The 25,757-nt window shown below is 41.9% G+C and overlaps 2 protein-coding genes across 5 annotated transcripts in view; both read left to right on the forward strand.

The window, feature by feature from the left end:
* The window catches only part of MROH8 (maestro heat like repeat family member 8), a 57,619-nt gene extending 51,387 nt beyond the window's left edge, over positions 1–6,232 (forward strand). For 2 of the 3 annotated variants that reach the window (XM_037495449.2, XM_037495456.2), the window contains 5 exons: positions 305–460; positions 1,601–1,723; positions 2,967–3,066; positions 3,309–3,374; positions 6,084–6,232. In XM_037495449.2, coding sequence (XP_037351346.1) covers positions 305–460; positions 1,601–1,723; positions 2,967–3,066; positions 3,309–3,374; positions 6,084–6,232 — 594 coding nt within the window. The remainder of the gene's footprint in view (positions 1–304; positions 461–1,600; positions 1,724–2,966; positions 3,067–3,308; positions 3,375–6,083) is intronic. The other variant, XM_037495464.2, reaches the window with a different exon arrangement.
* Positions 6,223–25,757, forward strand: part of RBL1 (RB transcriptional corepressor like 1) — a 65,672-nt gene continuing 46,137 nt past the window's right edge. The window contains exons 1-2 of one of the 2 annotated variants that reach the window (XM_054696662.1): positions 6,223–6,255; positions 23,989–24,122. In XM_054696662.1, coding sequence (XP_054552637.1) covers positions 6,235–6,255; positions 23,989–24,122 — 155 coding nt within the window. In that variant the 5' untranslated portion in view covers positions 6,223–6,234. Of the gene's footprint in view, positions 6,256–20,259; positions 20,455–23,988; positions 24,123–25,757 lie in introns of those variants that run through there. The other variant, XM_037495431.2, reaches the window with a different exon arrangement.

Genomic DNA, 25,757 nt, shown 5'->3' on the forward strand with positions numbered 1-25,757 from the left:
TTGAAAGGTTCAAACTTGCGAAGACTGATATTTTGAATTTGGTGTGGATGGTTATACCACTACAAGGCACGAGCTGTGGTAATTACAGGTGGAACTGTGCCCACATTTCATTTGTAGAGGGGGGTGAATAACACAGAATGCTCAAGCAGCAGGTCTTACTGTCTCCAAGTTGATTTGGTGTCTTGCCCTCAACACCCTATTGCTGATAGCCTCGTGCTAAGACTAGTGTTTCATCCCACACAGAGCTCATGTCGAGCATGAACATTTTCAGTGACTGGCTTCCCTCTGGATACTCTCCTCACAGGTGAGACCTGATGTTCATCGTTTCTCCATGACCCTCTTTGGAGCTTCCATAAAGTCTGTGAAATACGCAGATAAGAAAGGTGCAGAGAACCAAGTCCTGGACAGCTTAATCCCATTGCTGCTATATTCTCAGGATGAAAATGATACTATAGCTGAGGTAATGCCTACTGTCACTTGCTTTCAGCCCTGAAAAGCTTCAAATCCAATGCCAAATCTGCACATAAGAATTCATATATATGATGGCAGGGACTCTGTGAAACCATCTTTATTTCCTACTTCCTCTTGCACAGTCTTCATTTCAGTTATCTTGCTTGAATGAAATTGTATGAAAAATCTCACTCCTTGTTGGTGTACAGCAAATGACTGCCCTTTGTGGGTAAGAACAATATATTATAACTTTATATAACTCTGCCCTAATGATCAGCCTAATAGAGCTTTAAATATAGTACCCATTTCAAAAAACTTTTGTTGATGACAATGTTAATCTTCTATTAGCTATTTTCTTTCATTTTTAAGAAATGTCTTATGGCCTTAAGATTAAGGTGGGTCCTGACACCTTGTTATAAAGAAAGTTTTATGACCTTGTAGCCATAAATATAAAATATTTCAGGTGCCAATAAAGTATTGAGCAGAACTTCCCAACCAAGTGATGGTGAAGTTTGCTCTGTGCCCTATAGGGGTTACAGATGTGTGGAGGTATTGATACCACCCCAGTGCCTCTGTCAGCCCTTGACAGTCAGGCAACTGTAGAGCAGCCGAGACCCTGGGCTGAGCTCCAGTTCATTTATTTTCACTGCTATAGAGAATTCCATCATGTGAATATTCTATAACATATCAACTTGTCCTATTTCTAGATATTTAGATTTTTTCAAATTTTTCATTATTACAATGCTGCTACGGATATTCTAGTACATATTTCCTTGGATATGTATGTAAGAGTTGAAGGGCATAAACCCAGAAGTGAAACATCTATCTCTAGAGCATGGGGTCTTGGGAACTCCTGCCCAAGTCTCTGTTCTGAGTATTAGTCCTCGTAGCTCTCACTTATGCCCTGGAGCAATGATTTCTACATCCTCCCAGATACTTGAAGGTTTTATGGATCCACATTAGGGACTAATTGGGGATGCTGAAGAAGGGCGGTATTCTGGCCCCTTTCCACCCCTCTCCTCGCTTCAACCAGGATTATTCTGAGTTTATCAGCTTTTCATATTGGATTTAGTATTAGTTTTATTTCAAAAAAGTTTACCCCAGCTAAGAAATGTTTGAAAATGCCCACCTATGTTCATCTTTTTCACAGGAGAGTAGGCAAGTCCTAACTATATGTGCCCAGTTCCTGAAGTGGAAGCTGCCACAGGAAGTGTACTCCAAAGACCCCTGGTATATCAGACCTAATGAAGTTGGAAAAATCTGCACATTCATTGTATGTGGGCTATAATGATTTCATGATTTAAACTTTAGTAAGCTGACGTACTGATTTTTATCAGACAAGGATTGTAAATGGAGGAACATAAATAAAAGAAGCATTTCCCATCTCTTTTTACATCAATAGTTGATATCTATGAACTGTTTTGAACTGTAAAGCTGTTTTTCTACATTTTCTCCCAAGTCACAAATTCACTTTCTATTATTACCTTTCCTCATAAAAAAGACTGGTAAACTCTTAGATTCTGGAGACTCTAACGTGAGCCAGAGTTTTCAGGATCAGGCTGATAATACATGCTCAAAAATTACTTATGACTCAATTGAAATAGTGTTTTGTATTGCCTTTACAGTGATCTCTAATCCTTCCCTCTGATATCTTGGATGGTTTTACCCTTCATCATACCATGTTCAGAGAACTCAAGCAAGGGCTGCCATGCTGTTGTAGGCCATGCAGCATGAAGGCAACATGCTAGTGATTCTGCCAAGACTTCGATGGCATCCTTTCTCTTTAAAATTTGACAAGGATACTGTGGCCAATCTCAGAGCCAGGCTTGGGCCAGGCAGCTACAGAGAGTCCTAGGAAGTTTTCTTTTTTTTTCCCCAGGAGGTTTTCTAGACAACTATCTCTAGAACCAGTCTCTACTATCAAGACCCTAGGAGTGACTATTCTCAGGCATCTTCCATATATGTGGCCTATTTAGGACCCAATATGAGTTCCTCTAGTAGGCTAGGACGCCCCGTAGTACCCTAGTATTAGGCTTCCCACTGGGGATTTTCTCTCTAACCTCTAACCAAAGTGATGCACTGATGACAGTATTTAGAGAGGAACATGGCCAGGATTAAAACTTCCTCAGGAGAAATAAAACCTCCATGGAAAATTAAATAGAAACTCAAGGAGTACCAGCAGAATGCTCAGGGCAGGCAGGAGCTGTCAGGGAAGAATTAATAGGGAGGCAGAGCTCACAGAGCAGGAAAAGTGTATCTCTTATATACAGAGAAGTGAAGACGGCTTTAAAGGCACTCCATGCACAGTATGCAGCATGAGTGTGTATGAAGCAGGTGTACTCGGGATTTAGCTTTGTTGAGGGGCTTATTGTTGTGGCATAATATTCACTGGGCAACTATAGTTACTTTAAGCCCTGTACTCTATATGTATTTCTACCATAGACCCTAACTCTGGAAACTATGATGAGACTGATATAGTGCTGTTTGCGACTTTACACTCTTTTTTCCCCACTTAGGGAAAGAAATGCCAGGGGAAAGTTAACATCCTAGCTCAAACATTGATGTTCTCCAAGAATACAAAACTCCCCATCAGAAGAACAGCAGTCTTGTTTGTAGGTACAGAGAAAATCCTTTCATTCCTACAGTCACTTTTATCCTGTACTTTACCAAATTGTGTTGTTGAGTATCCCCTTCTTTATGAAGATGACCTTGAAAATACTTCTTTGGAGAAAGGGTTATATTATCTATAGTAAACAATCAGGTGCTTGGAAGTTGGGTTTTTGGAATCAGTCTATCAAAAGGTAAATTCTGCCAGCTGAAGCCAGATCACAGACTCACTGACTTTATCCTGCATCTAGGGCTTTTGTCACAATACATGGATCACAGTGAACTCAGGATGAAGGGTACTGGCTGGATAGAGAATGGTAAGTGATAACATCAGTGGGGCTGGGGTGCCTCATATTTTGAAAGGTGTCTGAGACACAGTGATGGTAGGTAGACTCTGTGGCAGAGTTAAGACTCTGAGATCCAGAAAATCTGACTTTCGCAGTAAGAAAGCCCTTGGAAACTTCAACTGAATGATAAGCTCATCCCAGTCCAGTTCTCCCTGTAGGAAAGAACAGGACCCTATTTGTGTGAAAACAGGCTTAACATGTTGAGTGTTCCAGGAACAATTCCTGAACTTCCTCGGGAAATAAGATGTTACCCAAATACACTCTTTTTTTTATTTATTTATACAAGAACTGGGGTACAGGCCAGATGCTCGGGAGGGTGAGAGGATTCACCAGAGATGGAGCAGGGAACAGAACAGACAGAATGATGAAATACACTGCTGAGGGGAGCAGCGGGCAAGACAGGAGAGGTCTGCTCACCATGTGTGTTGCTCCGAGGTCGGCAGGGACTGAACCGGCACTGCAGAGATTGCAGACAGCTTCACAGTGCTGTGCTCAACCACCTGCACCACCAGGGGATGCCCCCAAATACACTCTTTTTTTTTTTTTAAAGATTTATTTATTTATTTATACAAGCACTGGGTACAGTCAGAAGCGTGGGAGGGTGAGAGAATTCACCAGAGCCAGAGCGGGGAGCAGAACAGGCAGAAGGACCGAGATACACTGCTGAGGGGAGCAGCGGGTGGCAGGAGAGGTCAGCATGCCATGTGGGACCCTCCTCCGGTGGCCGGGGAGCAGCCGGGGATCGAACCGGCGCTGCAGAGGCTGCGGGCAGCTTCGCAACCCAGCGCTCAACCGCTGCGCCACCGGGGAGGCCCACCCAAATACACTCTTAACTAATTTTGCTGACACCTTACAAGTATCACAGGTGCAGCACTGTTTTCTATAGGTGTTTGTCCTTATAGACATGTCCTTATAGTAGGACGTGGTAATAGAGATGTTTTATAGTTGTATAAGGTAATATCATGCAAATGGCTTTTTGAACTGTCATTGAGTGAAAATTTTCTATAATTATACAACTTTGAGGATGTGGTATTCAAAGAATTATACCCACTGAAGAAGTAGTGGATCTCAAATATGTATATAAGATTATATATACATAGATTGGGGTGAACCATATGAAATTGCTGTTCTTCAGAACAAAAAAATCAGCTGTTTCATGTGTTTTAACCTATTGAAATAATGCCACCCTCTTCATTCTCTAACAGTGGCCTATCTGTCTTAAAAGTAGGTAAAATAGAGCCTCCCTGGTAGCGCAGGGGTTAAGTCTCAGCTCTATCACTTTTTGCCAGCCACTGCAGCATGAGTTTTATCCCCAGCCAGGGAGCTAACCCACATGGCGCACTCTCTCCTATGTATTCTGTAGAATACGTAGACGTCTTAACATAAGAACAGAAAGACACTAAAGTCTAGTGATGTATTATTCCATTTTGGAAATAACTGATAAATTAAAAGCTAAAATGTTCCTTAAAAAATTAAAAGTTCTAATTTATGAAGCGGTTTTGAACATTTTTGAGACCTTAGAGAATTAAAATAAAATAATTAAAAATAAAAAAGGGAGTCCATCCTAAGTATAATTACAAAGACAGATCCATAAAACAAAAGACTGATAGTTTTGTTTAGATAAAAATTTTAAAAACCAACTTTTTTTTAGATGTATTTATTTATGCATAAAGAACTGGGGTACAGGCCAGAGGTTCAGGGGTGAGAGGATTCACCAGACAGTGGGGAACAGAACAGGAAGACTGACTGAAATACACTGCTGAGAGGAGCAGCAGGCGAGACAGGAGAGATCTGCTGCGCCATGTGGGTCGCTCCCTGGCTGGCCGGGAATAGAACTTGTGCTGCAGAGGCTGCAGATACTTTCACAGTGCTGTGCCTCACCCCTTGTGCCACCAGGGAGGCCCTAAAAACCAACTTTGTAAAAAAAAGGAAACAGAAAAAACTGAAGAGTAAACAGGAAATCTGAGGGGATGTATTTGCAATATGATAATATCCTTAAAAAATATCCTTAAATTCTTTGCATTCTCAAAAGAAAGTATCCATGAAAAATATTTTAGAAAAAAATTTATAATATAGTGGATAAATGATGATGCTATATTAAGGCAAGCAATTATTAGATAATATGTATAATATGGTTCCATTTGGACAAAAGATAAAAGTATACATGTGTAAATAAATGAATAAAAAACAGGCCAGAAAAATAGCAATGACTTTCTCTGATAGTAGGATTATAGTGATTTTTTTCTTCTAGTGCTTAGTATGTATTGTCCTAATTTTCTACACAATGAACATGTATTTCTTTTGGAATAAGAAAACAACAACTAAGTATTTTAAGAACAGTTTAAAGGGAATGATGATATGAGAGTACCCTCCAGGACTAACACAGAAACTTAGGAATTAGCAGTATTAAATATGACCTAACAGGTCCAGATAATTTGACTTTATGTACAGTAGTTGGGAATATGATTATTGTAAAAGAGTAAAATATTTGGCAACTGAGGAGCATGTTTTCTAAGTCAAAATTAGAATTGGCCTACACACATATAAGCTTTCAAGCAGAGGTTTGGAAAAAGTTAGCCCTTCATCTCTTTTGCTGTAGGTTGTTGGCTGTTTAGCCTGTGGCCTGAAGATCATTTCCATAGATTTTTTACCTCCAACCTGGATTTTCTTTCCCCTTAGATCTGAAAGAGCTGCTATATGACCCTGAGCCCTCTCTGCGTGTCATTGCTTCCCAGGCTCTGTTCCGAATCCAGAAGATGCAGACTGAACCAAGTCCTGGGCCAACAGTTTGTTGGTTGAGGAAGCTCCTGGGCTGTCTTCCTACCTAGAAATGCAAGTCAAGCAATGTCAGGTAAAAACGAATCCTTTCAGAAACCACAGAAGCAACCAGTGCGGCTTTTTGGGGTTTTTTCCAGCTTCAGGCAATGCTAGCAGCAAACTACTTCTTCCCATTTAATTACCTCAGAACATTTAAGGAATGAGAATATACAAAGGGGGGCAGCTCTTGGTTTCAGTTTTCAGAAATAGTGAAAATGTAGTGAATTTTTGAGGCATACCAGAATATCCATATTCTTGTCTCGTTAAACTAGTCCCACTCCAGTATTCTAAATAAATGTTAATGTTGCAGTGTTAGTATTGTTGGGTCTTTTGTCAAGGCCCACTCTACTTATCAGAAGCTCTAAGAATTAAGAAACAATCTGTTGTTATAGTTTGGTATAAGTGATCTATTTATTTTTTTAAAGATTTATTTTCTTTATACAAGAGCTGAGGTACAGGCCAGATGCGCGGGAGGTAAGAGGATTCACCAGAGACAGAGTGGGGAACAGAACTGGCAGACTGATGAAATACACTGCAGAGGGGAGCAGTGGGCGAGACAGGAGAGGTCTGTCGCGCCATGTGGGACACTTGCTGGCCAGCCAGGATCGAACCGGCGCTGCAGAGGCTGCGGACAGCTTCACAACGCTGCGCTCAACTGCCTGCACCACCAGGGAGGCCCATAAGGGATTTATTTTTATAAATCCTTTATGACCTTTCTCTTTCCTTTTCCATTTCTCTTAAAAATCCTAAAGCCAGACAGCCACCCTCCTGCCCTCCTGGGCCTTTGCAGGTGCTCCTTGTCACTGACCTTCTCCCTTTCCAGGGCAGCAGTGGCAGCTCTCCTCCCAGGGCTGCTGGCCTGTGACAATGCAGGACTCTCTCTTAACAAACCTGTCCCTTTCAGGGGCAGCTCTTTCTGCCTGCTTGTGTCTGTGCAAGTGTCCTTTACTCGTCTCTCTCTTTTAATAATAAACCTGCCCTTTTGGATATTAAAAAAAAATCTTAAAGCAAGAAAAAAATGTCTGAAACAGTGTCATACTAAATCTCTCCAATATATGCAACTCTCCTACAACTCTCCTACAACTCTCAGGTCCTCACATGGGTCTATTATTTGTTGAGTACCCACTATCTGCTTTAAACATAGATGGAGAAAATTATCTCAGAAGCAGAAATTTCCTGAGGAAGAGATTAGTTTCTGTTGTAAAGTGTTGATAAGCTGCACAGGGCAGGGTGGGAAACCCCCAGTGAGATGCTGGATTAATTAGAAATGGTCACTATTGGTCTATTTCCCAGGCTTTTGTTTTGTTAAAGAACATAGTGGACAGCTAGAACTGAACTATCTAGGGCCATGGCGAGGCTTCTTGGAGGTAGGATGGAAAGTACCTTTGTAAAGTAAGCAGTATAAATCTTTACCTCTGCATCTCCCCGACTCCTGCTTTCAACCCCATCCCTCTGCCAAAATAGAACAAATTTAGGAACAAGTTTCTCCATGATTCATGGTCAACTGGATTTTTTAAAGGAATATAGCTTTAAGAAGATCCCTGCCCAAGAGAGACTGTCATATTTGAAACTAGAAGTCAGGAGTTTTTGAGCCAAAATGCAGGCTCCAGCTGCCTGATGCAGGAAATCTCCCTCGAGCAGAGCCTATAATATACCTTGAGGATGGCCACTAGATGTTAAACTTCAGTGCAGCAAGTACATTTGCATTACATGCATTCCTTGCTGCTTTCTCCTTGGTTGACTGCATGCAGCCACTTTTGAACTATCCATTTTGTGGATTATCCAATAAAAGTGACAAACACAGGGGCCTCCCTGGTGGCGCAAGGGTTAAGACGCAACCTATGAGGCTATCCGCAGCCACAGCAGCACGAGTTCAATTCCCGGCCAACTAGGAAGCAACCCACATGGCGCAGCAGACCTCTCCTGACTTGCCCGCTGCTCCCCTCAGCAAGGTACTTTGGTCAATCTGCCTGTTCTGTTCCCCACTCTGTCTCTGGTGAATCCTCTCACCCGCCCCACCCCACGCCTCTGGCCTATACCCCAGCTCTTGTATGTATCAATAAATAAATCTTTTAAAAAAATGACTAACACAGTGAGTCAGGATCAAAGTGCATTATATAATTCTTTAAATTCTCAATCACTATATTTATTATTATCTCCATTTTGCAGATGGGGAAGCTAAGGAACAGAACATGTAATCAAGCAAATGTTCCAAATGTAAGGTGATATTGAGTCTTAATTTATCAAATAGAAAGTTTGAACAGTTCTTACCTGAAGTTACTGTACCTAATTTTATCTTTTTAAATATTTTTCCAGTTTTATTGATAAATAATTGACATATATCACTGTGTAAGGTATATAGCATGTGTCCAAGGTATACTGCATGATAGCAGTAGGTTCAGCTAACATCCATCTCCAATATAGATACAATAAAAAAAGAAAAGGAAAAAGGGAAAATTTATCCTTGTGATGACTATAGAATTTACTCTTAACAAATATCCTGTATATCATACAGCAGTGTTAGTTAGGTTCCCCATTTGCAGAGTCAACCAACCAGGGTGGAAAATACATACTATGAGGTTAGGTCTGTATTGGTTGCATCTTTACTGAATACGTAGACTTTTTTTTCTTGTCATTATTCCTTCAACAATAGAGGATAACAAGTATTTATATAACACTTATGTTGTAGTGGGTATTATAAGAAATCTAGAGATGAGATATATGAGAGGACGTGCATAAGTTATAAGCAGATACTATGCCATTTTATGTAAGGGAGTTGAGCATCCATGGGGGAAGGGGGATTCTGGAGCCAGTCCCCCTCAGATACGAAGGGATACTATTGTCATCATGTTGTACATTACATCCCTAGTACTTATTTATCTTTGACTGTAAATTTATACCTTTTCACTACCTTCCTCCAGTTCTCCCTCCCCGCACCTTCCACCTCTGGTAACCACAAGTCTGATCTCTTTTTCTATGACTTTAGTTCTGTTATATTTTTTAAAATTGATTTTTAACCCATTTATGTTTACTACTATATTATTGGCATTTATTTATCCCACCTCATTTCATATTATGCGTTTACCAGATTGAAGATGTATTCATTGGCTTTAGCTCAACATCACCAAGAGTGAATCATGTACACAGGATGGTGAAACAAACCAATGACATCATGAAGATAGTTTTGTTTTGTTTTGTTTAAGAATCCACATATGAGATCATATAGTTTTTGTCTCAATTGATATTGTCTACCTAGACCCCATTTTATTTTTTTAGTGGGACAGAGTACACACTGTACAGAAATGAACTGGAGCAAAATGTGGCATTCTTAAGCAATATTTTTGAATCTTTGTTTTGATCTCAAACAATTCCTACCTCACAGCACAAAACAGATCTAGTTTTGGGGTGCAGTTTATATCACTAGTGACCTGTAAGAGGGTGAATGGATCCTTTCTCATTAATGGAATTTTATTCAGCAATCAAAAAAGATAAACTCATGCCATTCGCAGCAACGTGGATGGCGCTAAAAGGAATTATGCTCAGAGAAATAAGCCAGAAGGAAAAAGAAAAATATCGGATGGTTTCACTTATAGCAGGAATATAGGGGAAACAAATAAGACATCACTGTAAAAAATAATAACAGTACAAAACACAACAAAGCAAAAACGGACAATTATAAATCAGAGACATCCTGCAGGGGAGGAGGAGGGACAGGGATCAGAGAGAAGGAGGGAGCACAGGGGACTGAGGTGACGGTGCACAGGTGCATTGATGAAGGAAACTCTATGGGGACTACACCTGAGGGCATGGGGGGAAGCAAAGATTGTTTAAAAATGAACAATGATGTAAAAAAAAATTAATAGAAAAAATAAAAAAAATAGAAAAACCCTAAAAAAATAAAATAAAATAATGTTATTTATGCTGGAGTCCCTTTACCTCCAGGTAGACTTTTATTTTCTAAGTAATACCACCAGCAGGGACTAGAGTAGCAAGCACAATACTTACTCTCTTTTTAATTATGCTATATTGTGTTAAAATTCACAGAGAAACATCCTTTGAGAGACAGAGGACTGACTGCACTTTATTGAACTACCTCAGCAGGACTGAGGTAGTACTGGGAAGGACTGAAGGACTACCTAAAGTCTGTTTATTCCAAATATCTCCAATACTTTTATGCAAGGTTATCTCCAGAAATAGATCTGTATTTTAGGGATTTTAAAAGTATACAAAACAAAAATTTTGGAAATTTAATTTTGTTATGTTGAAATAAAAGTTCAATATAATTGAATATCATTTTGGTTTTATTTTTACTTTTTTTACTTTGAGAATTGCTTTTCCTTCTTATACTGAGATAAATGCTTTATAAGAAATTATTTTTTTTCCTCTTACTAAAAGATTAAACTATCATGGAAGTAAAGGATAAGGTTGGGGAATCTCTCAGGCAACAGCCTGACAAGGCAACAGCCTTGAGAAGTAAAACTGCTAGGTTAAATTATAAAATAGGCCAAATCTTGGGCCTCCCCAGTGGCGCAGCGGTTGAGCGCTGGGTTGCGAAGCTGCCCGCAGCCTCTGCAGCGCCGGTTCGATTCCCGGCTGTTCCCCGGCCACCGGAGGAAGGTCCCACATGGCGTGCAGACCTCTCCTGCCGCCCACTGCTCCCCTCAGCAGTGTCTTTGGTCCTTCTGCCTGCTCTGCTCCCTGCTCTGGCTCTGGTGAGTTCTCTCACCCTCCCCGCTCTGGCTCTGGTGAGTTCTCTCACCCTGCCGTGCTTCTGACTGTACCCAGTGCTTGTATAAATAAATAAATAAATAAATCTTTTAAAAAAAAAATAGGCCAAATCTCTCTGTTCCTTCCAACTCCCCCCACCCCTTCCTTCTCCGGTTCTTGGTAGTTCCTTTCCTACCTCTCCCTCAGGAAAGGATCTGATGAACTCACTGTTAGTGTGTTTAATGCAAGACTTAATGAGGTTAATTCTTCCAGAGTGTTTTGCTTTTTAACAAGGTATAGAATTCTAAGGCCAAAAACATGAAAATCTGGGCTGCTTTACTAAGCAGGATAGAGACAAGAAGTACTTGGAGATGGAGTTGGAGATGATTTGGGGAACAGAGATTTTCCTGCCATCCTCCAAACCTTATGACAAAAGCAGCTGCTTTCTTTCAAAAACTTCCTCGGAACACACAGAGTGAAAAGGATGAGAAAGGATAACTAACAATCGCTTCCTGTTACGTTCTCCTATGAATGAGACTGACAATATGGAAGGGATATCAAACATAGGGTTCAACCTTACTGACTCCTCCTAGCACATAGGTTTTCAGTGAAATCTTCCCCAGACTACTGTAGAAGCCCACTGTGAGGGTAAAGAATCTGCTTCCTGAATTTTTTTTTTTTTAATTTTTTTTTTGTTTTGTTTTGTTTTATTAATAGAGGCATGTTTTATTTATTTATTTGTTTGTTTGTTTTGTTTATACATGCACTGGGTACAGTCAGAAGCACGGGAGGGTGAGAGAATTCACCAGAGCCAGAGCGGGGAGCAGAGCAGGCAGAAGGACCGAAGTACACTGCTGAGGGGAGCAGCGGGCGGCAGGAGAGGTCTGCGCGCCATGTGGGACCCTCCTCTGGTGGCCGGGGAGCAGCCGGGGATCGAACCGGCACTGCAGAGGCCGCGGGCAGCTTCGCAACCCAGTGCTCAACCGCTGCGCCACCGGGGAGGCCCTGCTTCCTGAATTTTTTAAGATTTCTTTATGCATACAAGAGCTGGGGTACAGGCCAGAGGTGTAGAGGGTGAGAGGATTCACCAGAGACAGAGTGGGGAGCAGAGCAGGCAGATCTACTGAAATACAGTGCTGAGGGGAGCAGCGGGCGAGTCAGAGGAGGTCTGCTGTGCCATGTGGTTCACCTCCCTGGCCAGAGATAGAACTCATGCTGCAGAGGCTGCAGAGAGCTTCATAGGTCGTGTCTTAACCCCTTGCGCCACCAGGGAGGCCCCAAAAAGTTAATTTTCTTATTAAAAGTAATGAACCTGATAAAAACTATAAAGAGGAAATGCAATTTTCTCTGAACTAAATTCCAAACCTTAGATTTCTGATAAGAGTGTAGGATCAGGGCCTCCCTGGTGGCGCAGCGGTTGAGCGCTGGGTTGCAAAGCTGCCCGAAGCCTCTGCGGCGCCAGTTCAATCCCCGGCCACTGGGCGAGGGTCCCACATGGCGTGCAGACATCTCCTGCCGCCCACTGCTCCGCTCAGCAGTGTGCTTCGTCAGTCTGTCTTTTCTGCTCTCCCCTCTCCGCTCTGGCTCTGGTGAATTCTCTCACCCTCCTGTGCCTCTGACTGTACCCTGTGCTTGTATAAATAGATAAATAAATCTGAAAAAAAAAAAAAAAGAGTATAGGATCAGACAAACTGCAAAATAAGATCTTAATCTACCTCTTCTGCTATCCTCCCTATGCCTGGTCCATAAAAAGTGTTTTTTTGTCTTAAAATGTACTTGGTCTCAGTGAGGTCAAACAAACAAAGTAAAGGCAAAGGATCACATCTTAGTATTGCAAAGTTAAGGAATGTTTTCTTATCTGAAGAAGTTAGTAATAACTTAGAAACTAATAAAAGTTCTCAGTGTCTTCACAAATATTGGGAAAATAACATTCTTTTATGTTATTTTTATATTCCCCAGACAATTGCAACCCCCTTATTTTGACCCTAATCCCTCCTTTCCCCGTCCCCCACACCCCATAGAGTGTCTCTGGTTCATAGTTGTTTGTTGATTTTGATATTTTCTTTCTTATAGTTATTCTTTTTCCTGGTCCCTTATTTAAGTTTTCTAGATTCCTGCTATGAGTGACCATCTGGTATTTTTCTTTTTCTTTCTGGCTTATTTTGCTGAGCATGATCCCTTCCAGCTCCATCCATGTTGCTGCAAATTGCATGTGTTTATCTTTTTTGAATGCTGAGTAATAGTCCATGGTATATATGTACCACATCTTCTTGATCCAGTCATCTATTTTTGGGCATTTGGGCTGTTTCCAAAGCTTAGCTATTGTAAATAGTGCTGCAATAAACATAGGGGTACAGGTGCTCTTTGGAATTGATATTTCTGTGTCCTTTGGGTAAATACCTAGGAGTGGAATTGCTGGATCATATGGAAGCTCTATGTTTAGTAGGTCAAGAAATCTCCGCACAGCCCTTCATAGTGGTTGGACCAGTTTGCACTCCCACCAGCAGTGCAGGAGAGTTCCTTTTTCTCCACAATCTCGCCAACATTTGTTGTTGCTAGTTTTTTTAATATGTGCCATTCTCACTGGTGTAAGATGGTATCTCATGGTAGTTTTGATTTGCATTTCCCTGATTACAAGTGATGTTGAACATTTTTTCATATGCCTGTTGGCCATTTGCATTTCCTCTTCAGAGAAGTTTCTTTTTAGCTCTCCTGCCCATTTTTTTTACTTTTTTTTATGTTTTATTTATTTATTTATTCATTTATTTGTTTGTTTTTTTGTTTATACATGCACTGGGTACAGTCAGAAGCGCGGGAGGGTGAGAGAATTCACCAGAGCCAGAGAGGGGAGTAGAGCAGGCAGAAGGACCGAAGTACACTGCTGAGGGGAGCAGCGGGCGGCAGGAGAGGTCTGCGCGCCATGTGGGACCCTCCTCTGGTGGCCGGGGAGCAGCCGGGGATCGAACCAGTGCCGCAGAGGCCGCGGGCAGCTTCGCAACCCAGCGCTCAACCACTGCGCCACCGGGGAGGCCCTCTCCTGCCCATTTTTTGACTGGATTATTTTTTTTTTGTTTTTGTTGAGTCTTATCAGCTCTTTGCAGATTTTCGTGATCAATCCTTTATCATTAGTGTTGTGTGCAAAAATGTTCTCCCAGTTGGTGGGGTTTCTCTTTGTTTTGTTATTGTCTCTTTTGCTGTGCAGAAGCTCTTTAATTTGATGTAGTCCCAGCTGTTGATCTTTGCCTTCACTATCACTGCTTTGGGTGATGTGTCTGTAAAGATGTCTTTGATGTGCATATCATGTAGTGTTTCGCCTATATTTCCTTCTATGTAAAATTAGTACACATGGCCAAAATTTTAAAGGTAAATCAAGAGATATCTGTGTCTGTCATTGTCTTTTGCCTCCAGAGGGTGCCTGTATACATTCTAATAGAAAACCCAAATTTTGAGATTGTGATCTGGAATTTTGATTAAACAAAAACTAGTTCAAAATTTAATGGATTAATTTGAAGCAGGCATGCCTTGAGATTTTAATGTTGGGTATTAATACTTAAATCTGTTTAATCATTATTTAAAGTGGCTAAATCTTATAAAACTAAGGTTTTGCTAAATTTAATAATGAGAATTTGTTGACTAAAGTCACTTTATCTGAAATTACTGAATTTTCAGATTTACTTTTTGCTCCTTCCTATAACGAGCTAAAATTTAATGTAATCTCACCTAAAAGGTAATTAAAGGATGTGTTTAGGTAAGCTGTCTAGTCTAAAGGGATGATAGTATAACAGCTATTGCAATGTCTTACAATCAAAAGATTAAAAACTTGGATGTAAAGTGTGTGTTTAAAAAGGAAGGAATGTATTGGAAATAGATATTTTGAAAGGCTTGAGAAGGATTTAGTGTCAACATGAAATGGTTATCATTGAAATAAAATCATAAAGAATGAAAAATCACACCATTAAAAGTCTGAGAAAGGTATGGTAGGAAAAGAAATTTTTTGTGCTTGAATGACTTGCTGCAAAAGAATATTTAAGTTACTAAATACATAGTAGTATACTAAGCAGTATACTAAATTACTAAATACATAGTAGTATACTAAGTATACTTAGTATACTACTATGTATTTAGTAACTTAAATATTAGTTAGTCCTTTTTTTGCATATGAAAAAATTAAGGTGTTGTTGTTGTTGAATTAAGGTATTTTTTTTTTAAATAAATTTTATTTTTATATTCCCCCATACAATTGCAAAAGCCCCATTCTGACCCCAATCCTTCCCTTCCCGCCCCCCACCCCCCAAAAAGTGTCTCTGGTTCATAGTTTTTTGTTGATTTTGATTTTCACTTTCTCATATTCATTTTCCTGGTCCCTTATTTAAGTTTTCTAGATTCCTGCTATGAGTGAGACCATCCGGTATTTTTCTTTTTCTTTTTGGCTTATTTCACTGAGCATGATCCCTTCCAGCGCCATCCATGTTGCTGCAAATTGCATGTGTTTATCTTTTTTGAATGCTGAGTAATATTCCATGATATATATGTACCACATCTTCTTGATCCAGTCATCTATTTTTGGGCATTTGGGTTGTTTCCAAAGCTTAGCTATTGTAAACAGTGCTGCTATAAACATAGGGGTGCAGGTGTTCTTTGGAATTGATGTTTCTGTGTCCTTTGGGTAAATACCTAGGAGTGGAATTGCTGGATCATATGGAAGCTCTATGTTTAGTAGGTCCAGAAATCTCCACACAGCTCTCCATAGTGGTTGGACCAGTTTGCACTCCCACCAACAGTGCAGAAGAGTTCCTTTTTCTCCACACCCTCGCCAACATTTGTTGTTGCTAGTTTTTTTAATATGTGCCATTCTCACTGGTGTGAGATGGTATCTCATGGTAGTTTTGATTTGCATTTCCCTGATTACAAGTGATGTTGAACATTTTTTCATATGTCTGTTGGCCATTTGCATTTCCTCTTCAGAGAAGTTTCTTTTTAGCTCTTCTGCCCATTTTTTAACTGGATTATTTTCTTTGTTGTTGCTGAGTCTCATCAGTTCTTTGCAGATTTTTGTGATCAGTCCTTTATCATTAGTGTTGGGTGCAAAAATGTTCTCCCAGTTGGTGGGGTTTCTCTTTGTTTTTGTTATTGTCTCTTTTGCTGTGCAGAAGCTCTTTAATTTGATGTAGTCCCAGCTGTTTATCTTTGCCTTCACTATCACTGCTTTGGGTGATGTGTCTGTAAAGATGTCTTTGATGTGCAAATCCCATAGTGTTTCGCCTATATTTCCTTCTATGTATTTCATGGTTTCAGGTCTTATGTCTAGTTCTTTAATCCATTTTGAGTTGATTTTTGTGTATGGTGTGAGGTAGTGGTCAAGCTTCATTCTTTTGCATGTAGCGACCCAGTTTTCCCAGCACCATTTATTGAACAAACTTTCTTTGCTCCAATGCATAGTCTTTGCTCCTTTGTCAAAGACACAAAGAAATGGAAAGACATCCCCTGCTCATGGATTGGAAGAATAAACATTATTAAAATGGCCATCCTACCAAAAGCAATATACAGATTCAATGCTATTCCAATCAAAATTTCAATGTCATTCTTCAAAGAAATAGAACAATTATTGATGAAATTCATATGGAATCACCAAAAACCCCGAATAGCCAAAGCTCTACTGAAAAAAAAAGAAGGAAATGGAGGCATCACACTCCCAGACTTCAAACTATACTACAAAGCCATAATCATCAAAACTGCATGGTATTGGAACAAGAACAGACATACAGACCAATGGAATCGAATAGAAAATCCAGAATTAAGGTATTTCAAAGCTGCTTTCACTAGCTTCCCATAACAAAGACTGTTTAGGGGCCCCCCTGGTGGCACCCTGGTGGTAGTTAAGTCTCAGCAGTATCAAGCTATCACCAGACTCTAAAGCAGGAGTTCGATCCCTGGCCAGGGAGCTAACGTACATGGCACGGCAGATTCTCCTGTCTCACCCACTGCTCCCCTCAGCAGTGTATTTCAGTAGGTCTGCCTGTTTTCTGTTCCCCACTCTGTCTCTGGTGAATCCTCTTACCCCCTAGCCCACACCTCTGGCCTATACCCAAGTTCTGGTATGCATAAATAAATAAAGCTTTTTAAAAATAAAATAAAATAGTTGATCTGAAAATTGTGGTGCTCTTTTACCCTCAGGTTACCTGAGAAAAATCTTACCCTATGAGCATTGCCGAGCTTTGTCAAATATCTGTTCTTTAAAATCTTTGTCACTCTGAGTAATTAAGCATTTTACACATCTTCTCTGAAATAAAAAATTCTAAACTAGTAAAGTTTTTGTCTTAAAAGGATTCCTAAGACACCTGATAAAATCTATTTCATTGTGAAAAACCAGTTGTGTCTATTTGGGTATATTGATACCTCACAGGTATCATATGACATATTGATACCTCATAGGTATCATTGTCATAAAAATTGTTACACCTTTTCAACATAAATGTAAACTAATGGGAATGATCTAAAAAATACAAAGACTTCTTAAAACCTAATGTGTTTTGGTAGGTCCCTAACACTGACTCTAGTGGAGTTCACAATTCCAAGACTCTGGTCATAAAAGCAAGGATCACATGATTACCTGCCTCCTTCAGGGCATGCAGAACGCAATCGTTAAGTTGGTCAATTTTAAAAACTGAGGGAAGTTACTCAGAAGATCCAAAATCCTGCACTATTTCAAGCTAGATTTGCTGAGGCTATGAAAAAGTACACTAATCTGGATTCAGAGACTGTAGAAGGACAAGCAATCCTAGCTGTGCACTTCATTAGCCAGTCTTGCCCTGACATCAGGCACAGTCTCCAGAGATGGAATCAAGGGCCTCGGGCCCCTTTCCCCATATTTTTGGACATAGCCTTTAAGGCCAACAATGACACATAGTGGGGCAGCCAGGCTAAAAGAAAAGGGAGGACAACAGAAGGGCCCAGTAACATAGCAGCTGCCATTGCCAGCACCCTGCCATCTCAGACTCACCCAAGGTCCCATGGATCCCATGGCATTTGGAACCTGTTAATGGACTGCCAGCCTAGTTCCACTGCCACGTTCAATCACATAAAATTTGCAACAAATTGGGACACTTCAGCCATGAGTGTCTGAAGAAGCTGCCCCCAGGACCATTCTCCAAGAGGGAGGCCAGCCCAAACCACAGGCTAGATGGGAGGACAAACTGACCACTAGCTGCCTCTGACTATGAAGCCAGTGCAGGCGAAGATCGCTGAAGAAGTCCAGAGGTGAGACAGCCTCCCCTATTTACTTTTTCCTTCTTGTTTTTAAAAAAGATTTATTTATTTATTTATACAAGCACTGGGTACAGTCAGAAGCACAGGAGGGTGAGAGAATTCACCAGAGCCAGAGCGGGGAGCAGAACGACAAATTACACTGTTGAGGGGAGCAGCGGGTGGCAGGAGAGGTCTTCACGCCATTTGGGACCCTCGCCCAGTGGCCAGGGATTGAACTGGCGCTGCAGAGGCTGTGGGCAGCTTCGCAGCCCAGCGCTCAACCGCTGTGCCACTGGGGAGGCCCCCCTATTTACTTTTTCTATGGGTAAGCCCTGGGTAACCCTAGAAGTGGCAGGCAAAGAGATCACATTCTTGGTAGAAAGGGACCACTTGCTCTGCCTTGCTCCAATTCTCCAGGACCAACCTACTGTTCAAATGTCCTCCTCACAGGTATTGATGGCCAACCTAAACAGTACCACTGCCCTGTTCACTACAAGGCCATGTTTATACATTCATTTTGTGATCTTGCCTTCTTGCTTATTCCTTTCAGTCACAGAGGATTGAAACCTACAGGCACAAACAGCTACAAAATTCTTGGACCTGGATGCTTGGGCATCCCATTTTGGACAACCTGCACCACGGATAGCTCTTCAAAACAACACATTAACAGCTAAAATTGACTCTGGTCTGAAAGCCCAAAGTGCAGCCTTCTAGTTCCCTTTCACAGCCCATCCCCTGTCCTGACAATAAGCTAGGTAGGGCCAGTGCTATGCCCCAAAATTCAGCCTGAAGCAACTACAGAAGCTAGATCTTTGCCCCATTTCCAAATATTTGTTATTGTCCTCTCAGGAGAGGGGGGGAAATGCTGGGGTACAACTGACTAAGGTTAAGGACAAGACCATGAAACTGACCACTATGATGAGAAAAACCAGGCCTGCTGCAGGAATGTAGAAGCAGAAGCAAAAGCCAAAACATGTTTCTGTGTCAAAGGCCAGAGACCAGACATCCCAACAGATAACTGGTGCAAACTGGCACCCCAGGCTAGAAAGCCCGCAAAAACAGAGTCTCAGGGGCCTGCCTAGTGGCGCAGTGGGTTGAGCACAGCGCTGTGAAGCTGTCCTCAATCTCTGCAGCACGGGTTCAATTCCCGGCCGGCCAGGGAGATTCCCACATGGCGAAGCAGACCTCTCCTGTCTCGCCTGCTGCTCCCCTCAGCAGTGTATTTCACCCAGTCTGCCTGTTCTGCTCCCCTCTGTGTCTCTGGTGAATCCTCTCACCCTCCTGCGCATCTGGCCTGTACCCCAGCTCTTGTATAAAAATAAATAAATCTTTAAAAAGAAAAGTCTCAAATCCTTCTGAGGGTGCAGACTTCTCCCACCTCACCTGTTGCTTCTCTTAGTCTATATTAATAAATCCACCTGGTTCCGTTCTCCCCCGTGTCTCCGGTGAATTCTTTCACCCCCGCGCCTCCAGCCTCACCCTGCTCTACCCCCAACAACCCCTAATATCCTTCAGCCATTCAAATGATCACTCACTGGGGCTATGAAGATAGAGTCCAAAGCCTCCAGGGAGTAACTTTTTTCTGTTCTTTCCTGCATCTCAGAACTCAAGGCACAGGTCTCAGTCAGACCGAGTTTGGCACACCGCGGGAGTTACAAACCCGGGCCTCACAGGCTGGCAGAGTTATTACTGAGATGAAGGACACCACCTGGCAAAAGGCAGGAAACCAGACCCAAAAGCAGTCCAGAGAAGACCTGTGCGCCGGCAGCAAGACGGGGCCTGAACTACAACTCCCAGAAGACTCCGCGCCGCACGAGAATCACTCCGCTGCCAATATTTTGTTCGGCCGGTTGCGCCAGAGCTGCCCACCAAGGGGCAAGCCGCGGTTTTTTCTTTCCGACCCGAGACTTCATCTTCTCACATTTCCGCCGAAAGACGGCTGGCGGCTCCGGAGAAGGAATGGACTTTTTTGAAGAGAGGCGCGGAGGCAGACGAACGCAAAAAAAACCACATGACACCGAAAGGGCCGCTTTTCGCGCGCTTTGGCGCGGGGGGTTGTGGGTACCGCGCCCGGGACTGAGGAAGGAGCCGCGGCTGCGACGGTGCCGCCGCGGGGCCCGAGGGGATGTTCGCGGACGAGCCCCACGCCGAGGGGTCGGCGGTGGTCGCCGCGGCCGGCGAGGCGCTGCAAGCCTTGTGCCAGGAGCTGAACCTGGACGAGGGGAGCGCGGCCGAGGCCCTGGACGACTTCGCCGCCATCCGGGGCAACTACAGCCTGGAGGTGAGCGGCGGCAGGTGGGGCTGCCGGGCCGACCCCCGCTAGGCCCCACCCTCGCCCCGCCCCGCCCCGGCCCCGCGGCCTGGGTGGGGGGTTCGCCCGCCGGTAGGGTCGCGGCCCGCCTGGCGCGGACGACCGCGGAGCTGGAAGGGCGGGTGTAGATGAGCCCAGCTATACGTTGGTGGGTTGGGTTTGTGGTTGTTTTTTTTTTTCTTGAGGCGGGAAACAAGTCTGTCAGAGGAGCGGCTGGTCCGGGCCGCAGGCCGCTCAGGAGTCCTCCAGTCTCCCGTCTTCCAGACTGGGCTTCCCGCCCGCCGAGGCGTCGCAGACGTCTTGGGGCGGACCTTACATCTGTTGTTTAAAAACCTCGAAAATGGTGTAAGTCCAATCGTGTGCTTGGACACCGCTGCTCAGAGCGTTAAATGTCATCTCACCTCTCTCTCCCCCGCAACCTCTCGAACACCTTCTGTGGTCCCATTCCTCAGGTGAGGCAGTTGAGCCCCCCTGAGCCCCCCAAAGGGTAAGCACGGTCAGCCTCACCAGGGAGGTGGTGTGGGTCGCTCAGGTGTGATAGCACAGCACGCCACAACAGGTGGAGCGAAGCCTGTGAGTGTGCTGCCTTGCTTGCTTGCTTCTCAGCCCCAGCTTCCTCCTGTGACCTGGGAGTCTGAGGTTTTCCGGATTCTTAGCACAGTGTCTGGTCCTAAATAAAACACGACTGTCAGCTTGACTGGGAGTGTTATTTCCCAGGCAATAATATCAAGGCCTAAGATTATTCACATAATTATTATAGGGAGCCAGACAATCATAAGCCCAGTTGTAGAGACAGACTTGTGATGGAATACATAGCATTCCAGTGTGCGTTTATTCAGAGGCTTTCCTGGACTCACCCAAATTGACATCCACTGGACTCACACCGAGAGGGCGCCTGACACTCCACCTAGTGAAATAATTAGTTGCTAGGTTCGAAGGTATAGAGTTGGGTATTTGGAGCTGAGTTGGGTATTTGGAGTTGGGTATTTGGAGTGTGTCTGTATAGGAAGGGGAGATTTTTATCTGAGAGCAAAACTTGTATTTCTCCAGAGTAAGACTGGATAATGGACACTGATTGGCATGACTGGAAAGCTGAGGGAATAAGAAAGTAAGGAAGATTATGAACTATGGCCTCTCAGTTGAGAACAGATTTTTAAAAGCCTGAGGAAGCATTTCTGACGTCATAGGTCCGCATATGGTCTCTCATTGAATAGGTATTTATGAAGTGCACGCTGTAGTCAGGTATTAAAATAGGGTCTAAAAATGCACCTTTTTCCATTCTTGAATATGCCTCCTTGTGTGCTTTCTACATGCTATTCCCCTTGCCTGGAAACTTTTCCAGGAAAAGAAGGAAATATTAAATTAGAGTAGGAAATATTATTAAAGGAGGAAATCTCAATTTGGCAGAGTAGATCAGGACATCTTAAGTGTTTGATTTAGAAATTATGGATATGTGAATTAAGATACCGTGTTTATTTTAACCAGCTCCTACCTGATAGACGTCTCCTTATATTTTCATTTCCCTCCACTCACTATTTGCCAGTTTTAAGTCTACATTTGAATCAGTCAAATTAAGTTGATCACTACACTATATTCACCCACAACACTTTGCCGTCTTCTCTTCTTATAGCGTATCTCACCAATTATAGGTAATCAATCTTTTCTGCGCTCTAGACTTGGAGTTTGCTGAGGTCAGAAACCATCTTTTTATTTCTGGGGCCTAGCATCAAAAAACTAGAATAATATGGGTTTTTATTTTTAAGGAAAAAAATTAAAGCACTGATCCTAGGACTTAAATTTTCTACATTTTAGTGGTATTTTCATCTAGTCTGTGTCCAGGGGGCCTTCTAATTTTAGGGTGCTAGTCCCAAACAATTCATTAATCAAGGCTTCTGAAAACACTTGACTTTATTTTTTTATATATTTTATTTTATATAATTCTTAAATCATTTTTCACTTTTGCACAATGTATGCATTTTCATTTTGGTTATATTCCCCATACAATTCCCACCCACTCCCCCCTTATTTTGGCCCTAATCCCCCCCCCCCCCGTGTGTCTCTGGTTTATAGTTACTTGTTGATTTTGATTTTTTCTTTATTATAATTATTTTTCTTTATTATAATCTTTTTCCTGGTCCCTTATTTAGGTTTTCTAAATTCCTGCTATGAGTGAGGCCAACCGATATTTTTCTTTTTCTTTCTGGCTTATTTCGCTGAGCATGATCCTTTCCAGCTCCATCCATGTTGCTGCAAATTGCATGAGTTTATCTTTTTTGGTTGCTGAGTAATATTCCATGGTGTATATGTACCACATCTTCTTGATCCAGTCATCTATTTTTGGGCATTTGCGTTGTTTCCATAGCTTAGCTATTGTAAATAGTGCTGCTCTAAACATAGGGGTGCAGGTGCCCTTTTGAATTAATGTTTCTGTGTCCTTTGGGTAAATACCTAGGAGTGGAATGGCTGAATCATATGGAAGCGCTGTCTTTAGTAGGTTGAGGAATCTCCACATAGTTTTCCATAGTGGTTGGATCATTTTGCAATCCCACCAGCAGTGCAGGAGAGTTCCTTTTTCTCTACATCCTCGCCAACATTTGTTGTTGCTAGTAAAAACATTTGACTTTAATCTCACCTGCTTTAATGCTTTGAGCAAATAAGATATCTCACTACTTTAGGAACACTGGAGTGCAGCTTTATTGGTTGCCATCCCTTACCACTAACCCCTTTTGGCTTATTTCAAAGTCTGATCTTAAAAGAGCATCTGCACAATGGTGAATAGAAACAGTACTATAGTGTGCTATGAGATTTATGTCTAATTCTTAATCCTTAAAATTTCAGGTATAATTCCACGGTGATGTCATGAAGTGATTCCAGCTTGTAGATAGCTCAAGTCTAAAATGGAGAGTTGTATCAAATTCCCGAATAGCATGTTTTTTTATAGCATTATAAATTGAAATATTCTCTAAACCATAGAGCCATACTTGCTATTTTAATGATTAGGGTAAATAATTCCCCAAATCTTTACCTCACCTAAGTTACAGTCTCAGATGTTGTGCAAGATAGGTATTAATTTTTTATGCCTGACTCCCTTGCTATGTTTCTATTCTATTCTTTCCCTTTTCTACCAAACAGATTTTTTTAAAAAACATGAAACTAAAATGGTAGAAAAGAACTTAAGCATCATCAAGGCCATGACTGGTAGTTTAAAATCAAGAAAACTAATACTGAAAAATTTTAACAGAATTCTTCCAATAATATTAGATATGGGATATAGGTGAGAGATCTGTCTTTAGATTAATACTAATTTATCATGTTACGCAGAATGAGAATAAGGAGTTTTATATTCATTACTGCAATTAACTAAATTTTGTGACCTTGGGTAAATATCACCTCTTTGGTCTGTTACATACATAATGAAAATTGGACCAGATAAAACTCTAGTTCTAGAATGCAAGCATTTTAACATAATATATTCCATTTTTGTCTTTCTTTTTTACCTGCCAGGGAGAAGTTATACACTGGCTAGCATGTTCATTATACGTTGCGTGTCGCAAAAGCATTATTCCCACAGTTGGAAAGGGAATCATGGAAGGAAATTGTGTTTCACTTACTAGAATACTACGTTCAGCTAAATTAAGGTAAAGCACTTTGGTTTTTCAAACATTATTTTATAAGTCCTAAATTTAATTTTACATTTTAATTTATTTTAAATCATTTAACTCATTTCATTCTGTTTTTTATCTCGATTGGTATCCTTTCCCAATTCTCATATTCTTCTTCTGCCATTCCTCCTCAAATTCTGACTTCAGTCAGAGACCTCTGTACTAAATCTTAATAATTTTTTTCATTTTTTAAAAATTTGGAAATAATGTTACGCTTTAAGAAAAGTTGCAAAAATAAGAGAAGTATAAAGAACACCCACAGTGGCATCCCTGGTGGCGCAAGGGATTGAGACACAACCTTTGAAGCTGTCCGCAACCTCTGTAGCACGAGCTCTATCCCCAGCCGGCCAACGAGCAGCCCTCATGGTGCAGCTGACCTCTCCTCACTCGCCCGCTGCTCCCCCTCAGCAGTGTCCTTGGGTCAGTCTGCCTGTTCTGTTCCCTACTTTGTCTCTGGTGAAGCCTCTCATCCCCCACACCTCTGGCCTGTATCCCAGCTCTTGTATGTGTAAATAAATAAATCTTTAAAAAAAAAAAAGTAAAGAATACCCATATACACTTAACCCAGATTCACCTATTGGTATTTTACCCCATTTGCTTTTGCCTTTGACCTTAAATGTATAGAACTTTATCTATTATGCAATATATTTTCCTCAACCATTTTAAAGTAAGTAGTGTACATCCTGGCTTTTTACCCCTAAATACTTAAGTGTGTATTTCCTTGATTATGGTAGTTAATCAACATCAGCAGAGCTAACATTGATAGAATAATCTATCAACTCTTCCAATTTATTCAATAATGTTCTTTTTTTTTTTTTTTTCAAAGATTTATTTTTATGCATACAAGAACTGGGGTACAGGCCAGAAGTGTGGGGGGTGGTGGTGAATGGATTCATCAGAGATAGAGTGGGGAACAGAACAGGCAGAATGACTGAAATACACTGCTGAGGGGAGCAGCGGGCGAGTCAGAAGAGGTCTGCTGTACCATGTGGGTTGCTTCCTGGCCAGGGAATCGAACTCGTGCTTGCAGTGGCTGCGGTTAGCTTCATAGGTTTGTGTCTTAACCCCTTGAGCCACCAGGGAGGCCCCTCAATAATGTTCCTTATAGCATTTGTTTTCTTTAAGGACCATCTCCAATCTAGAATTAGGCATTGCAGTCACATATATCTCTTTAGTCTTCTTTAATCAGGAACATTTGTCATAGCCTTTGTCTTTTTGGACATTGAAATTTTTGATGACTGTAGTTTAAATCAACCACACCAGGGCCTCCCTGGTGGCCTGCAGGTTGTCTTAGCACTAACACTGCTGCGGCCAATGAACTAACCCACATATGGCACAGCAAACCTCTCCTGTCTTTTTTTTTTTTTTTTTTTTAAAGATTTATTTATTTTTATTTATTTATTTATACAAGCACTGGGTACAGTTAGAAGCGCGGGAGGGCGAGAGAAGTCACCAGAGCAAGAGCGGGGAGCAGAGCAGGCAGAAGGACGGAAGTACACTGCTGAGGGGAGCAGCGGGCGGCAGGAGAGGTCTGCGCGCCATGTGGGACCCTCTGCCGGTGGCCGGGGAGCAGCCGGGGATCGAACTGGCGCTGCAGAGGCTGCGGGCAGC

This window comes from Talpa occidentalis, unplaced genomic scaffold, assembly GCF_014898055.3.
Source record: "Talpa occidentalis isolate TD23 unplaced genomic scaffold, MPIMG_talOcc4v2.1 talOcc4.10, whole genome shotgun sequence".
NCBI lineage: Eukaryota > Metazoa > Chordata > Mammalia > Eulipotyphla > Talpidae > Talpa > Talpa occidentalis.